The sequence below is a fragment of the Mustelus asterias genome, chromosome 9 (genome assembly GCF_964213995.1).
Source record: "Mustelus asterias chromosome 9, sMusAst1.hap1.1, whole genome shotgun sequence".
NCBI lineage: Eukaryota > Metazoa > Chordata > Chondrichthyes > Carcharhiniformes > Triakidae > Mustelus > Mustelus asterias.
The window spans coordinates 112,413,201-112,431,792 of NC_135809.1; the positions used below are offsets into that span (position 1 = coordinate 112,413,201).

The following is an 18,592-nucleotide window of genomic DNA, read 5'->3' on the forward strand; positions in this document are numbered from 1 at the left end:
CAGAGGGGATTTGAGAAAAAAAAATCATTCATAGGATGGTGAGAATCTGGGAAGGGATTGGAGACTGGAAACCTTAGAACCTTCAAAAAGTATTTGGATGGGCACTTGAAATATCAAAATATTCAAGGGTATGGAACAAGTGCTGGAAAATGGAATTAGTGCGCCTTTAGTGGTAGTTATCGTCAGTGCAGACTCGATGGGCCGAAGGACCTTTTCTGCACTGTACTATTCTATGACTATGACTGGATTTTTTGCCAGTTATCTTAAATCCCTGACGGCTGCTTACTGATACCCTGCCAGTGCAAATAGTTTCCCCGTATCCACTCCAGTAAAATCAATATGATAAAACTTCTATAAATTGCAAATTTGTTTTGAACAGTCATGTTGATTCATACTTCTAATAGAAGTGTCAACGTGTGGGAGTCTAAAGAGTGCTCCATCCCAGGCAACATCCTGGTGAATCTCCTCTGTACCCCCTGTAGTGCTATCACATCCTTCCTGTAGTGAGGTGACCAGAACTGCACACAGTACTCCAGCTGTGGCCTAACCAATGTTCTGTATAACTCTATCATAACTTCCCTGCTGTTATACGCTATGTAAGAAGTCTCACAACACCAGGTTAAAGTCCAACAGGTTTATTTGGTAGCAAATACCATAAGCTTTCGGAGCACAGCTCCTTCGTCAGATGAAGTGGATATCTGTTCTCCAACAGTGCACAGACACAGAAATCAAGTTACAGAATACTAATTAGAATGCAAATCTCTACAGCCAGCCAGGTCTTAAAGGTACAGATAATGTGGGTGGAGGGAGCATTCAACACAGGTTAAAGAGATGTGTATTGTCTCCAGACAGAACAGCTAGTGAGATTCTACAAGTCCAGGAGGCAAGCTGTGGGGGTTACTGATAATGTGACATAAATCCAACATCCCGGTTTAGGCCGTCCTCATGTGTGCGGAACTTGGCTATCAGTTTCTGCTCAGCGATACCAGCTGCTACGCTATACCAAGACTGGTAAAAGCAAGTGTTCCAAATGTCTTTTTCACTATCCTGTTCGCCTGGTTTGCGCCTTCAAGGATCTGTGAATAAGTACCTCAAGATCCATCTGTTCCTCTGAACTTCTTAGTGTCCTGTCATTCATTAAATACTCCCTTGTCTTATTACTTTGCACTTCTCAGGGTTAAATACCATCTGTCACTGTTCTGCCCATCTGACCAGCCCATCTATATCTTCTTGTAAGCTATGACCTGCTTCATTATTAACCACCCTACCAATGTTGGTGTCCTCTGCAAACTTACTTATTATTCCCCCCACATTCTCATCTATATCATTTATATATATATATATAAAACAAACAATAAGGGACCCAGCACTGAGCCTTGTGGTATGCCACTGTTTACTGGCCTCCAGTCACTTAAACACCTTCTACCACCACCGTTTGTGCCCTATTGCAAAAAGCCAGTTTTGGATCCGTCTCTCCAAGTTTCCCTGAATTCCATGTGCTTCAACCTTCTCAATCAGTCTCCGATGTGGGACCTTGTCAAAGGCTTTGCTAAAATCTATATAAACTACATCAACTGCACTTCGCTCATCAGTACACTGATTCGCTTTTTCAAAAAATTTGATCAAATCTGTTAGGCATGACCTCCCTCTGACAAAGCTATGCTGACTATCCCTAATCAACCCATGTCTTTCCAAGTGGAGATTAATTCTTTCCTTTAATTCTCCTCCAAATAAATAAATAAAAAGTTATGCCAAATTATGATGATCAGTGTGTGGTTTAAAATGATAGTGGAAGCAAATTCAATCGAGACTTTCAAAAAGGAGTTGGATAGATCGTTGAAAAGGAAAGGTTTGCAGGGCTGTGGGAAAAGAGCAAGAGGAGTGGAGCTAATTCGATGGCTCATTCGTAGAGCCAACAGAGGCGAGGTGAGACAAACAGTCTCCTTCTATGTTTGACCCAATTTTCTGCACCCCCAAAAATTCCTCGGGTGAGATTTTATGGCCTCGCTCGTTCCGAACCGTAAAATCCTGCCCGAGGTCAATGGACTTTTCCATTGTCCACCCCTCACCTGCTTTGATTCCTGTGGCGGGCGGGATGGTAAAATTCCGACCATCAGGTTTTTGCCCACTTCGGTTCCATTCCCATTGAATTGAAAGGGGAGAATGTTTGTTGTTGGATATCTGGTCCAATGGCTGGACTATGATTAGATACATAATTTTCTAAAGACAGCAGCGAAAGTAAATTCTGTAACAAATTAGAGAGTTCAACTTGCAGGTAGCTTTTTGTAAAGTGAGCTTTTTAGTTAATGTTGACAGGACTTGTAATAGAGCAGGATAATCTAGCAGGTAACCAAGCATCCCAGTCAAAGAATTCCAACAATGTTTCAGTCAAACTTTTAAACAACAATAATGAAAGTTTCTTTTCATTTCCTGCATGAGTGCCAGACCTTAATTACATCTAGAGTTGATTATATTGTTAACAACCTTGGACTGATGTCTTTACTTGAGTATCCTAAGCCTTTGTAGTACTTTAAAATTCTGACCAGAGTAGGTAAGTACATTTTTCTTATCCTAAATGCACCTCATAAAGGATTGATATGAAAGGATTGCTGAAATAAAGACCAGAAACAAAGATTGCAACTCCGAATTCTCTTAATTAGAAAGCAGCTCACACATGATTCCATTGTCAGAACTAACAGCCCAGCCTGACATGCACCCGCATAAGATAGTTTACAACTAGGGTAATCATCTACCGATTTGGGACCATCAATATAAGATAGTCGCTAATAAATCCAGAAGTGAATTCGAGAGAATCTTTTGTATCCAGACAGTGGTGAGAATGCAGAGCTCGCTGTTACAGGGAGCAGTTGGGTTGAATAGTATGGATACCTTTAAGGGGAGGCTGGATAACTTCATGAGTGAGAAATGAATAGAGGATATATTGATAAAGTGAGATGGAGAGTGTGGGGAGAGACTCGTGGAGGATTATTACCAGCATGGTCTGTTGGGCTGAATGATGTGTTTTTTGCATTGTAAATTTGATATAATGCCACACGTTTTGCTTTATTGTTCCTGATATGTACAGAAAAAAAAGCCATGAATTCCAGTGATGCTGTGCTCATTTCTTGCTCTTGCCAGTAATGCCATGACCTGTGATTGAATGGAGGGAAGGAATGACTTTTAATGTAGCACTTAGATTAGGTGGCTAAGGCACATTTTTTCCATTCTGTGGCTAACAACCTACTCAGCTTACATTTTTAATGCTTTAGTGTTGAATGTTGGCAGTCTATAATGTGCTAGTGGATTTTACATGTATATAAAAATTATGCCTACATTTAATGTACTTGAATGAAATGTGAATGTTTTAAAAAGAAATGTGATAAAATTATTTTTCTAGTTTAAAAATTAGTGCCCCAAACTAATTGAAAGTCTAACGAAATGGAATAGACTCTGGAGGGCACCGCATTCAGTATAATTGGCCTTAAATATTTCAAGTGTTTTTAAGACTTTATGACTTTGGGATACACTGCTCTGTTTTATTGTAGTTCATTTGGTAGCCGCAGGTCATTTTAGAAGCAGCAATTCTGAGTGCTTTGTGAGAGAGGTATTGGTGGACGCACTTTGCTTCCATCTTTAGTCGCCTTACTAAAATTTTAGCACTACCAGTTCCTGACGTGCAAGAATCACATAGCCAGGAGTAAAAGCACTAATGCCACCAGTTGCAGGAAATCCATGCATTGTTCATTAGTGCAACCTCCTAATAAGGCAGCTGAGACTGTGAAACAAATTATCATGCAGATAGTCAGTGCACTAATGGACTAGATTATGCTGCCAAGATAACAGCGATTAATGGTGCCTGCTGTTTATTAATGATAAATAGGCAACTTCAGGGGAGGAAGAAATAGCCAGTGAATTGTGAAGCACCACAAATTGCTGCAATTTATGCTTCCCTACTATAAGTCTTATGCAAACAATAGCTCACGCACAGCATTGATGCTGTACCCCAATAACCCATTAAACTCGCTACAAGATATTAAGGTAAGTTCTTTTTTAAAAATGTGGTTTACTCCTGCAATGCCTCTCAACTTCTCCAGTCTAGAAAGGCAACAATCAAAACTCTAGCGTTTCAATTCCTGCAGATAGTAAATTCTTAATTTTCCTTTCTTGCTTTCCCCCTCCCAATTTCTTTCCCACTCTATATTTCTCTCTCTGGACATGATTTGTCCTGATCTAATTCACCCAACTTTCTTTTCCGTGGTTCCCCCATTTTTGTCAGCCACCAAATCTCAAATTGTGACTGCCATTGATCTGGAAACAGTAGTTAAGGCAGATTTGTAATTTCTTTAAAATCTCTGTGAATTTTGCAATTTTTAAGAATGTTTGAAAAGAACTTGCAATTGTCAATAATATGGAATACTGGTCCATGTGACTTGGTGACCCTTGACCTGGAAGCTGCACCAACAGGAAGGAAGTTGAGACTAGAAGCTGTGTGGCTGCAGATATAGGAGATCAACAGCAGAGAGGACACAGAGAAGACAAAGAAGTATGGTTTTAAAAAAAGGGAAGTGCTGCAATAGGACACAGTTATCAAAATCCTGCTGTGTTTAGGACCAAGCCAAACTCTCTACAAAATGGTCAGTTTTCTGTTTGGCAATAAAAAAAATAAAATTCCGAGAACTCTTGGAGAAATGATGTATGACTGAACTAAAAGAGACTGAATCCTAAAACGTGATGCGACTAGGTCAGTCATGCAAAAGAGCTAAGAACTTGTATCGGAGCACTAAACCATGAATCGGGTGGCATTGGAACTCTGGAAAGCTGCACCATCAGGGCCGCTGTGACCAGCGGGAGAAAGGGCTCCTAGAAGTATGCCTTGCTGATGATGAGCATACCCGTGAAACTTGAAGGTAAAAGCTGCTGTCAGATAGGATTCTTGACCCACCCTCTATCTGCAGCAGAGGGGGACACAGACAAAGAAGCTGCTGAAGTGCTGTAGCACCATACAGTTACCAAACCTGTGTAGAGTGGCGTTTGCTACTCTTTAATCTGGTGTTTGTTAGACTTCTTACTGTGTTTACCCCAGTCCAACGCCGACATCTCCACATCATGTTTAGGAACAAGCCAAGCTCTACCAAATGGTCCATTTTCTGTTTGGCAGTAAGAAAGCAAATAGAATTCCAGAATCTGTTGGGTTTGCAATGAGAAAATGAAATAGAACTAAGAAAGATTGACTTAGAAAGAGAAATTAGCAAGAGAAGAGAGAGAGAGCGAACATGAGTTCCAATTAGGTGAAATTGAGTTGATGGGAAATGTAGCTGACTTGGGAGAAAACTGCTCTTGATTTTGATTTGGCCAATAATTCCACAAATTTTAATTGGCTGAAAGGATAGTAGGCTATACTTTGAAGTATTTTAGTCAGGAAGACTTTGGGAAGTACTCAGCCCTTTTCAGCAGGGCACTCTTGTGATTGTGAGGAAGTAAAGACTGCTGTGCTGAACACTTACAAGTTGCTGCCTAGAGTCCTGTAGGCAGGAATTTAGAAATTTGAGAAAGAGAACAGGCTACAGCTATGTAGAATTTGTCAGGATGAAGGAACTGGCATACAATAAATGGTGGAGGAATTTAATAGCAAGTGACCCTTTGGGGTTATGGTCTAGCCTGGAATGCTGCAAAGTTCATGAAATAAGGGAAGTCTTGGTAATGGCAAATTCATCAGGTGATTGTTAACAGATCCCACATTGGAACTTTCCAGAGAAACCAGCATGAGAGACAGGCTGATAAGAGGTCAGGGCCTGCTGAGAAAGAGGGGAGGGAGGGAAGACCTGAGGCTAGTAGAAATGAAGACTAAGAGAACAGGTATAGTACAAGGGAAACAGTATGCTACTTTTTAAAGAAAAAACAGCATGTAAAGACTGAATGCTGGAAATTAAAAACTCATCCTGTCGCGTTCTGTCCAGTTAGAAGGTGAACCCCCCCCCCCCCCCCCCAGCTGATAATGTCCTGACTGGTAAAGTTAGTAACAGGTGGGGAGTCTTCCCCCATATTCACAGACAACAAATCGGGCGATGGAAAGCTATAAAGATATTTTTCTCAATGTTAAAATAACCCCATCTTCATCTGTGGGGCAGGCAAATTAATCATTATCCATTCGCAGTCCAGGATCAGCACAATCACTGTTGTCAGGTGCCTTGAAGCTCTCTCCAAAAGGTTCACTAAATAAAAAGGTATGGAGTCAGGGTATTGAAGGAAATTGTTCATCGTTCCTTTGTATAATTTTAAATGTGACTAAGGCACCAGTCTTGTTATCATGAGTATCATTTACCCTTTGGAAATATTGATTTCTTGTTAGGAAACAACTTGGCTGGTAATAAGGTATTGCTGTTTCCAGTGGTTTCAGAGAAAAGTTGTTGAAACAAAAATGGTACAGGAAATGCCAAGTGAATTAAAATAAACCACAACTATCTCTAAACATGCTGAGAGAATTAATGTTTCAACTAAACGTGTCCAAAGAATCAAATTTAGCATGCTCATTTTAAAGGAATGTTTGCACATCATGCTAAAAAGGGAAAGTTAGGACAATTGGGGATGATGTAAAGCCATCTGAACTATGAATGCAGGGAGTGTATGAAGGATATGGACTGAGAAAGGGCTGAAGGTTTTTTTAGTTTACTTAGGGCATCATGATCGGCACAGGCTTGGAGGGCCGAAGGGCCTGTTCCTGTTCTGAACTTTTCTTTGTTAATATGGACATGGACTGCTTCAGTATCTGAGGAGTTGCAAATGGTACTGAAATTTTGCAATCATCAGTGAACATCTCCATTTCTGACCTTATGTTAGGGGTAAGGTTATTGATGAAGCAGCTGAAGATGGTAGGACACTACCCAAGGAACCCCTGCAGTGATGTAGGTACTTGAAGTCTACCCAGTGCTTGAAACTAATGATGAAAAAGAGAAAATATATACTTTGAAAGATAGTTGAAAAGCTAAGTCCAACGCGTACATTGTGGAACTGTGAGGAAGGATATGTGTTCTTGAATGTGAATTAAAACTTCAACTAGTTTAAAATGATCCTGAATTTAAACATGATGAGGTGAATTCAGTTGTACGAAGGACAAATCAGATGTTTGGTTGGTTGAAACGTTTCTCAAAGACCTGGACATTAAAAAACATGCAGACATGGAAAGAATTGAAAATCAGGTGTTAAAGAGTGGTCCAGACTCTGTCTTAAGAAGTGCAAACCTTGCTAACAATTAAGTGTCTGTCTTTGAGGAAAAACAGGAAATTGCTGAATCCAGAAGGTAATCAGGACTATGAAAGGGGATTTCTCTTTGGATTCTAGTATCCAATTCACAGCCACCAGTACCCAGATGGTTTGCTAGCAGTCAGCAGTGTTGTTCTCGACAATGTCAACCAGATAAAACAAATTCCAAAACCTTTAGACCCCTCACAAATACTGTCCCAGTGTCCGTACTGTGCACAATTCCAACATCGATATTAAGAAGCAATATGAGTGCAAAAACAAGGTACAGGTCTGTACAGACCACAAGACTGGTGTACCAAGAAAAGTTTGAAACCAAGAACCAAAGACTGTTTTCATGGCGTTTGTTGCTACAGTCACTTGCTCTAAAAATCGTGCATGTTGCCAGCCAAAACAATGTGATTGTGGACTGTTGAAGTTTAAAGAATAAGCGACAGTATCAATGTCTTAAAACCAGGATTTTATAAGATTGTAAAATAACACTGTTTGTAATTAAACTTGTTTTGTAAATACGATGCATCACTGTTACCCTGTGTGACATGTAACACACTTGTTATTAAAGTGTTTACTTGAATGTGAAAGCTGTTGGATAGGACTCTTGACCTACCGTGCGTAAATGAAGAGCGTTATTTTGTGGAATTGTGTAATGACATAATGCTGAAGGGAAATACTTGTGTAAGGTGTATCTTTGTTGTATTGACTATTTAAAGTGAAATTTAACTTTATATTTGAGCTGTCGTTTGCCTGTTAATTCATGTTTAATTTACATGAATTGGGGTTTTTATTACAGTAAAAGTTAGAAAAAGTGGAATGTTGTTGGTCATTTCTCCTTTGGGTGTCATTGGTAAATTTGGTTATTTTGTTTGGTTATCATAACGAATGAAGGAAACAGACTGTTGGTCCTGCCATGCACTGAGGTCCCTGGTGACCTGTTGCACTCACTGTGCTGAATCAGCAACTTACAGGACAGGATGTTTTTGAGCTTACATTAACACTGCAATGAAGTTACGGGAGCTTCATTGCAGTGTTAATGTAAGCCTTACTTGTGACTAATAAATAAACTTTGAAGGGTACTGGAAAATGCCTAACTCGTGACGTACTGTAAGATACCTCACTTCAGCAAAATTTGAGTCAACATGTTTTTGTTCAGCGAGTTTTCCCGGTCATTGCAAATCTGTAAGTTTATTTTGGTATTGATAATGACTGTACAGGGACTGAGTGGTGCAGGCCAGCAGCATTGAAAATGTCTTCATTGTCCTCGGTGATGAAGGATTTCTGTCTGGTCGCGTAGATTTCTAGCAATGTGCTCTGCCACTGGGATTCTGACTACTCTTAGCTTACACAGCAACACTGGCAATGTCTCCTTCACCTTGAATGCAGGTTTTTTGAACAAGTGAGTTAAAATTGCATTAATGCAATGCAATCATGGCAGATTTTTATATTAACTTTATTCTTGCAGGTTTGTTGGTGTTTGTTGATAAACGCATCACTCTGGCTGCCTTCAAGCAGCAGTTAGAGCCATATATTGGAGTTCCATCATCCCAGTTTAAAGTCTTCCGGGTCTATGCTAACAACCAGGAGTTTGAGAGTGTTCGATTAAATGAGACTCTTTCCTCATTTTCCGATGACAACAAGGTGAGAAATATTACACGTTAAATCTCTTCCATGCAGTGTGCTGGTGGAATCATTACAATTAAATTGTTTTACATCTAGCGAATTAAGTAATCTCCAAATGACTTCACCCTGAAGTGTTGCATAAATTATTTCTGTCAGAATAAAACTAAGTTAGAAGTTCATTTATAAAGCATAATGCTGTGAATATTGGAAACCTGAAATAAAAACAAATTGCTGGAGACGCGTTGCACCTGTGGAGAAACGAGTTATTGATTACCTTTTATGAGACATGGGGGTTTTAAAAGTTCTCCTCAAAGAAAAGAGTTTGAACTTTCTGAAGACTAACCTGCAGATTGATTAAGGAGAAGGGCTCCTTCACTGAGATCCCACATCTTCCTCTTAATAAATACTGTTTATAAACACTGAAGGATAATGGTAGGTGATGCGCTACAGCATTTTGTAAGTCTAATATTTATAAACAAATTGGTTGGAATTTTCTTTGCAACATTGTCCAAGTTTATCAGTGCCGCTTACTCTGTTAACTAGCGACATATTGTAGGTTAGTGTTTTTAAAGTCCTGTTTACATTCCTACTCCGGCAACCGGAAACATAGGATCAGCAGCAGATCAGTCAGCATGTAGAACTTCTTCCATCACTCAATTAGATCATGGCTGCTCAGTGGCTCAACTCCATTTTATCTACCTTGGATACAATAGTCACCAGTTCTCCCATAAGCAGTGAATAGTGTTCACGGCATCATAGAAATGTACAGCACAGAAGGAAGCATTTTGGCCTGTTTAGGCTGTCCTGGCTCTCTGTCAGTGCATTTGCTCTCTGGAATTGCTTTCCTAACTCACTCTGCCTCTCCATAAAACCTACCTCTTTGGCCAAGCTTTTTGTCACCTGCATTAATGCCACCTTATGTGGCTTGGGGTTAAATTTTGCTTTGTACTGCTCCTGTGAAGTGCTTTGGAATGATTCATTATGTTAATGGCACTAAATAAATGCAAGTTGCCATCCCAGAGCGCTGCTCTTTTGTCCATAACCTTGTAAGTTCCTCATCCTGTCCGACTGTCTTCTAAAATTATTATGAAATCACCTTCCACCACCACCTTGGGTAGAGTGTTCTATACCTTGACTATTCTCAGTGAAATATTGCTCCTAGCATCGCTCCAGAGCTTTTTCCAATGTTTTGGGATTCATTACCTGTGGTTATCAGTCCACTTGCCAGAGGGGTTATATTTTTCCCCCCATTTATTCTATAAAAATCTCTCATCAACTTGAAAAGCTCTATCAACCACCTCTTAACCACCTTAGTAATGTTCATGAAAATTGTTCCTTCTGTTCCCTGCTTACTGAGCTCTTGATCTCAGCCCTACCTTTACCGGGAGATTCCAACAGATACCTGTGACTAAGTTGTTGACTTGTAAATACAGGCTGAATATCCTTTATCCAAAACCCATTGCGTTTCAATATTTGGATATTTTCAGTTTTCTACAATTAGGATGAGTAAGTAGTGACTTGTAGAAACCAAGCTAGTAATGGGGATTTGACAAAAAGGTTTTGTGTCCCTCCGTGGTACGTTGAATTGTTGTTATATTTGTGAAACAAGGAAGAACAGCACTTGGCACTCAGACCCGTACTTGCAAAGATTTGCTGATTCCATTTGGATCAGGTATCGTTATGTGCCTGACGGGCAGCATTTCTTTGGTTGAATTTAGTTGCCATCATAGGGTTTGGGCGAGAAGCGAAAACTCATACAGCAGCTGGAGGCAAAGGCAAACAACTAGACTTCCCGCACTAAAGATCAGTGTGCTTGGTGAGGTTCACGTTAGCTCTGGTCGTGTCGGCTCGGGTCAGGGACTTCCCACGCTAAAGATCAGTGAGGCTTAAAAACATGCAGTTTCTGGGTTTATGGGTGAAGAATACTTGACCTGTAATGCAAAAAATGGAGAAATGATCAAAGGGAGTGAATCAAATGTAAATACTGTAAAGAGGATAGTTTTGCCTTTTGGGGGAAAAGTCATGTCGATTTCTCTATAATATTCACTCTTGCTTAGACATTCAGCACTTGTCATAGCTTTGCAGAGAATAGTTGTATAGAAATTCAGGTGTTATAGAAACTTATTTCTACTACACATTTTTTAATATTGCTAAAGCTTTGATACTAAAACTGGGTTATATCAGCTTTTTTACATGAAACTTCAAATCTACCTTATTTCTATACGGTAAAGATAATCATTAATGAAAAACAGTCACTTTGTATCACGGACACTGTGCTGGTATTGCTGGTGTGTAGCTTGGTTTGCAATTCAAAAAATATGGCCGCCATTGCCTTTTATGTAGATTTATATACCCTGGTTTGCCCATTAATGCTTCTCCATTTACTGGCACATTGCGGAAAAGACATAACGTCCAACCATCCAGCATAACTCAAGTACAATTTGTATTTATATGCTACATTCAGTGCAGTAAAATATCCCGAGGAGTGATTATCAAATAAAATTTCAGATCGAACCACAGAGGGAGATATTGGGACTGGCAACCAAAAGCTTGGTCATAGAGGTTGTTTTTGGGCAGCATCTTAAAGGAGGCGACAGAGATGGAGAAGCTTGGGGGGGGGGGATTCTAGAAATTAGGACTTCAGACAGCTGAAAGCACAGGTGCCAGTGGGTGTGGCAGTAAAAACTGGGAATGTGCAAGAAGCCAGACTTGGAGCAGCATAGAGATTTCAGAAGGTGAGAGGGCTAGAGGAGGTTACAGATAGAAAAGGGCAAGTTCATGGAGGGATTTGAACACAGGAATGAGAATTTTACAATCAAGGTATTGGCAGAGTGGACCAATGTAGGTCAGTGAGCACAGTGGTAATGGGCACATGGGACTTGGAAGGTACAGGCAGCAGGCTCTTCAACTGAAACATTTTGCAATGAAATGCTTTCATGACAGAATTATGGATAATGTCAGAGGCAGTGATGTTTATCTCCCTGAGGTTGAAATGGCAGTTGTCCATGCACAGAGAGATATTGTCTGGAGTTACATATGTTGTGTTCCACACGGAGGCCCATCCTTACTTCTCCCGCTTATCGTATGTAGCGAGTTATATACGGGCACGAACATTAGCCGCAAATTTTTCATTTAGTAAGCTATAGTATAGTATCAAGATTAAGTTAATGTTTAAAAATAAATCTACAGGTAACTATTCGCCTTGGAAGAGCTCTACGGAAAGGGGAATATCGTGTTAAAGTTTACCAACTGCTTGTGAATGATCCAGAGGTAAGTAAGAATGGTTACTTTGACTCTACTGTACTGAGTGAATATAGTCATTTTGCATTTGGTCTTAAACCTGTGATAGCACTGGGAATGCAATGCTTAGATTCTTTGTTTAAGTCTCTGGAGTGTGGACTGAACGTGACATAAGGAATAGGAGCAAGAATGGACTGTATGGTCCCTCGAGCCTGCTCCATCATTGAGTTAGATCATGGCTGATCTTCTGACTCGAGGTAAGAGTGCTACCAACTAAGCCATGAGCAACCCTTAAATAAATTAAATATAGGTGAAGCAATTTTCTCTCTCTCAAAAAAAAACCTTGTGTTAAAACATTGGAATAGTTTTAATTATCTTTGCAATTGATCATGTTAGATCGAATGTTAAAAAAGGCTTATAAAGCCTTTCTGTGTTGTGTAATTGTGTTTTTGGCTATACTTGGTGGTCTTTCATAAGTACCTGTTACAATGTTCTGCACTGCAGTACAGTTTAACCTGCAGCACATATAATTGCAGCTGTCAAGTTTGTGAATGCAGCCCCAACGGGTTCATTTTAAAATACCCACTAGGGTATTAAAATGAAAAGTTGAGCTGAAGTAAGATTATATGTAAACACACAAAGTACTTACATAGGAAGGAGTGGAGATTTTCGCAATTTTCTTTCCTCTGTGCCTTTTGGGAGCCACATTTCACCCTGTAAAATGAGATCCCAGTGTCTCCGATTGCTTCACAATACAGTAAAAGACTGCGTGTAATAGCTCACAACACTGCCCAGCAACAAACACAAATTCAAACTTTGCAGAGCTAGGTGGCTTCCTTTTAGCTCTGTCTGCTGCAACTTTGCCAGCAGGCTGCTCCAAAAGTTTTAACTTACCTTTGGATCAAAAGCAGAAGTGGTTGTGGGAATACTGGTATAGATATGACGGGCCAAGTGGCCGCCTCTGTTCTGCCGAGGAAGGCAAATCTTGTGTCCCTCTCCACTAACATTGTTTCTCACAATTAACTTTTACCATATAATCCTACAGTGGAGAAGGAGGCCATTTGGCCCATTTGAGTGTGCACTGACCACAATCCTATCCAGGCCCTATCCCCATGCATTTACCCTGCTAATCCCCCTGACACTAAAGGGCAATTTAGCATGGCCAATCCACCTAACCCGCACATCTTTAGACTGTGAGAGGAAACTGGAGCGCCTGGAGGAAACCCACGCAGACACAGGGAAAATGTGCAAACTCCACACAGACAGTGACCCAAGCCGAGAATCGAACCCAGATCCCTGGAGCTGTGAAGCAGCAATGCTAACCACTCCAATGCCATCATGCCGCCAGGTGCTGTTGTAAACAGGCTTTGTGTGGTGAGTTAAAAATGTTGGTGGAGAGGGTGACAGGATTTGCGTTCCTTGGTTTGATTTGATTTTCTTGTGACCCAAAAACAAAGATTTGCCTTCCAGCAGCGCAGTCAATTTCGCTCTGGACCAACAAAGTGAGAGTTCAAATCCCATAATTACCTGAGGTAACTTGTGGAAGTGCACCCAGAGAATGACCATGGAAAGCTACTGTATTGTTGTGACTAAATCCCCCGACTTATTTCCTCTTGTGCAGTGGACTTCTGCACGTGATTGTTTCCTGTTCCACACCGTGGCAGGTTCTTCATGCCTCTGGACAACTAGGGATGGGTAACAAATACTGTTGGCCATGTTCCACCAACAATTTCTGGAGTCTATTTTTCTGTCATGTCAGGACAATTCTAGCTGTGCTTGATGAGCTTGCAAAAGTCTTGTGATAACTGGAAAAATTTAACCTGGAAAAGCCTGGGCTGTTGAATATTTTCAGCCCCTCGTGACATTCCAATGCCAGAAGAACGTTTAAATAAAAGATTTTTATGTGTATATACTATGTCTGCTCTTGTATTACAGCCCTGTAAATTCCTGCTCGATGCAGTGTTTGCCAAAGGCATGACGGTGCGCCAATCAAAGGAGGAGCTCCTGCCTCAGCTGAGAGAACAGTGTGGGCTCGATCTTGGTATTGACAGGTAGGAGTTGGCATTAGCTTGTCCTTGTAATCATTTGAAGGAGCTGGATGCCTATCAGGGCTTGTTTTCAAGTAGCTAATATCTGGCCAGAGGAGGTCTCAAAGGAAGCCATTGTCTTTTCAGGCATACCATCATTCTCTAGGTCCCCTTTTGGATTTACATCTTGATCGTTAATGGTCTGAATTTTATATTAAAATGTGTTCTGCTGCTTTGCCAGCAGGACTAAAATTTCCAAATTAATCTGCTAATGGGATTTCCGAAGTAGAGAAGTGTGCACAACTGAATTGTAATTCCATCTGTCATTTCTGGCTGAGAATATAGAGTACAAGTACGGCTGCTGGATTGATATTTTTAAACATTTTTTTTTGGGTAATGGTACATGATCCTGAAGAGAATTTAAATTAAGTAGCAATTTGGGGATTAGCAAATCTAAATTTCAGATGTTATGGCTGGAAGATTGGGAGTGCTATAAAATGGTAGTATACAGCGCTCACCCTCTGCTTCGTCATATTACAATGGTAGTTGCATTATTATGGAGAAACACAAGTTTGCTTCACCTTTGAGCCAAAACCTGTACGTGCAATCCTGCCTCAATTAAAGCATCATCCTCACTGTTGCTGAATTTTGTATCAGTTGCTAACATCTAACAGATTGGACCAAATGATTTGTCCTCTGTTGTAATGGGCCTGCGAGCACTAATTAGTATTAAATCCATTCATCTGCAAAATTTCGTCTTCGCTTCTTTCTATCCCCTCTACTTTTCCTTTAGGTTAATTTGCAGATTTAGTTTGTTGAAAACACAACAGTGAAACAGTCCTCATTATAAAAGGAATACTTCACCTCCTGCCCCTCCACCTTCTTATTCAACCTCTATTAGTCTCTCTTGCATTTAGCTGCTTTGTTTCTCTGCCAGGGGGTTAGAGTGTGCCATGTTCACTCACGAGCTACAGCCTTCCAGTTCTAGGACTGCAAATTTTGTAAAAGCCTCTTCCTTTCATTCTCAGCATATTTAACAACTGCTGCCATTTTGACGTTCCTTCCCTTCGGTGGCTGCACTCCATTCTAAAGGGAAAGTGGTCAGTTTCTAGAATTTCTTTCCTTCTCAAGTGTTTCACAGCATGCCTTTTGTGAATGCTGGAATCACTAAGCATTAGATGGGTGACGGCTTTCAGTCCCACAATGAGCCGCTCTTGTCGGTGGAGCTAGAAGGTACTTTTCACAGAAGGCAAAACATTGTGTTTGGAAACTCCCATAGTCTGCGGACATGCAAACCAGAAAGAGAAATGGGGCAACCAATCTGTGACAACAAGCTTCCATAAGCAGCAGTGTGATGAAATGATTAGAGAATCTGTTTCTTAGTGATGCTGATATTAACCCAGAATACTTGGGGCAAACACCCCTGCTCCTCTTCAGAACTGTGCCATGGAACCTTTTTAAATTCATCTGAGAAGGTGGTAGAGGATTTGGTTCATTGGAAGACTGTAGCTTTGACAGTGCGGCATTCCCTCAGTGCTTCTTCAGCAGAAGAGTCAATCTAGATTGCGTGCTCAAGTCTCTGGGCTGAGAATGCTATTCATTGAGACACAGATCACACAATTACAAAGATCATTGTAAGCAGATTTATGATGCAAATGAATTATATGGCATCAGAGTGGTTCTATTTATTTTCTTGTTCAGCACCAATCATGACTCCTCAGATACAGTAGCATTCCATGTCCATCTACAGCAAGATCTGGACAACGTCCAGCCTTGGGCTGATAAGTGGCAAATAACATTTGTGCCACTCAAGTGTCAGGCAATGACCATCTCCAACAAGAGGAAATCTAACCATCTCTCCATCTCATTCAGTGACATTCGATGCTGAATCCCCCACTATCAACATCCTGGGGGTTAACATTGATCAGAAGCTAAACTGGACTGGCCAGATAAATACTGTGACTGCAAAAGCAGGGCAAGAGCTGACAATTCTGAGGAAAGTAACTCACCTCGTCACCCTCAAAGCCTGTCCACTATCTACGAGGCACAAGTCAGGAGTGTGATGGAATACTTGATTGAGGCTCCAATAATGCTGAAGAAGCTCAAAACCATTCAGCACAAAACAGCCTGCTTGATTGATACCCCATCCGCCACCTTCAACATTCATTCCCTCCACCACCGACATACAATGGTAACAGTGTGTACCATCTACAAGATGCATTGCAGGACCAGACCAAACCTCTTACAACAGCAACTTGCAAATCCGTGACCTTCACCGCCGAGAAGAATAAGGGCAGCAGATACAAGGGAGCACCACCAACTGCAAGTTCTCCTCCCACCCACACACCATCCTGACTTGGAACTATATTGCTGTTCCCTCACTGTTGCTGGATCAAAATCTTGGAGCTCCCTCCTTAACAGCATTGTGGGTGTACCTGCACCACATGGACTGCAGCAATTGAAGAAGGCAGCTCACTATCACCTTTCCAAATGCGATTATGGATGGGCAATAAATGCTGGTCTAGCCAGTGACACCACTGACCAGAATTTTTTTTAAAGTTCTTGTAAGGATGATATGCCATTAAATTAAGGATGACTGTACTGCAGGAATTATTGATTGATAAAAGAACACTGAGCTGATGCACAGACACTTTAATTAGTCTGAGCATTTTTCAGGCTGCCTTCACATTACTATGCAATTGATGAATTAAAGCAATACATTTCAGCTAGAAAAGCAGGCTTCCTGTTGCTAACAACCTCTATTGTGTTTTGACAGGTTTAGACTGAGGAAAAAAACCTGGAAGAACCCTGGAACAATATTTCTGGACTATCACATCTATGAGGAAGACATCAACATCTCCAGTAACTGGGAGGTTTTCCTTGAGGCTCTTGATGGTAATGCTATTTCAGCAGCAACTTGTATTCATGTAGGAGCTTTAACAAAGAAAACCATTCCCAGACAATTCACAGGGATATTATCGAACCAAATTTGAAACTGTGCCACAAAGTGAGATATTGGGACAGGTGACCAAAAGCTTGATCTCACAGGTAGATTTTCAGGGTCAGCTTAAGTGAGAAAGGGAGGGAATTGAGGACATTCCAGAGCTTTCGCCACTAGGCAGCTGAAGTCAAGTGGTGGGGTGATGGAATTCAGGGTTGGACAAGGGGAAATATTTCCGAGGGTTGCAGAGGTGGGAGTGGTAAAGCAACATGGAGATTTGACATGAGAATTTTACAATCAAAGTCTGCCAATGAGGAAGGCTATAAGTCATTGAGCCAGGAAAGGATTGCAATGGTTGCATCTGGAGGTAACAAAGACATGGCTATGGATTTCAGCAGCAGACGAGTTGAGACAGACAAAGTTGTAGACGTGGATGTAGTCAGGTAATGGAGAAGTTAAGGGATCACATAGCATGCTCAACACAAGCAGTCAGGTCAGCCTCAACCCAGTCATCACAGAGCGAGATGGAGTCAGTGACTAGGAAACTGTATGTGGTGGGTACTTTTCAATCTTCCCAATTTTTAATGATCTAATTTCCTGAAATTGAAATATTGAGGGACATTGAAACAGGCTTCATTGGTGAGATGGTGGCTCGACTTGTTCTTCTCACCTGTCTGAATTCTCATGTCAGTCCTCTGCTGTGGAAAGGCTTTGGGGTGGCGAGTCGTGTAGGGCTGGACGAGGTTACTAGGATGAGAAGTAGCAAGCATATGGTGGGATTTCAACATTAGAATAGGAATTTTAAACTTCAGGCTTTGGGGGAACCAGGGACCTCTGCAGGTCAACACGAAGAGGGATATTGGGTGTTCGGGACTCAGTGCTGCTTTGGCAAACCACAGGGAGTAGTTGTGTAGACCGATATCTTTAATTATAACCACCTGTCAACTTTTGTACTCGCTTCATCATCTGGTCTGGATTTAAATGATGTGGAGATGCCGGCGTTGGACTGGGGTAAGCACAGTAAGAAGTCTCACAACACCAGGTTAAAGTCCAACAGGTTTATTTGGTAGCAAATACCATTCTAGCAAATGGTATTTGCTACCAAATAAACCTGTTGGACTTTAACCTGGTGTTGTGAGACTTCTTACTGGATTTAAATGACAGTGTTGTTAGAGAGAGAGAGTTCATGTTAGGGTGGTGTGTGATGTGACATATAGGAATAGGAGGTGGAGTAGGTCATCTGGCTCCTTGAGCCTTCTCCACTACTCAACGTGACCATGGCTCATCATCTGCCTCAGTCCTATTTGCCCGTCTGCTCCCCATATCCTCTGTTTCCCTGGGAGACCAGAAACCTATCTCCTTCATTATGTGCAACGACTGGAGCAGTGAATTCCAAAGATTCTCAACCCTCTGAAGAAATTTCTAATTTTGCCTTCTTGAACCATCATTATACTCGTACTAATGATGCGCACATAATGATATTAGGTAGGAAATTTCAAGGTTTTGACCC

General features: G+C 41.0%; 1 protein-coding gene across 5 annotated transcripts in view; it reads left to right on the top strand.

The window, feature by feature from the left end:
* The window catches only part of usp47 (ubiquitin specific peptidase 47), a 155,909-nt gene that overhangs the window by 130,708 nt on the left and 6,609 nt on the right, over window positions 1-18,592 (top strand). For all 5 annotated transcript variants that reach the window (XM_078220870.1, XM_078220874.1, XM_078220869.1 and 2 more), the window contains 4 exons: window positions 8,717-8,892; window positions 12,064-12,144; window positions 14,050-14,165; window positions 16,918-17,036. In XM_078220870.1, coding sequence (XP_078076996.1) covers window positions 8,717-8,892; window positions 12,064-12,144; window positions 14,050-14,165; window positions 16,918-17,036 — 492 coding nt within the window. The remainder of the gene's footprint in view (window positions 1-8,716; window positions 8,893-12,063; window positions 12,145-14,049; window positions 14,166-16,917; window positions 17,037-18,592) is intronic.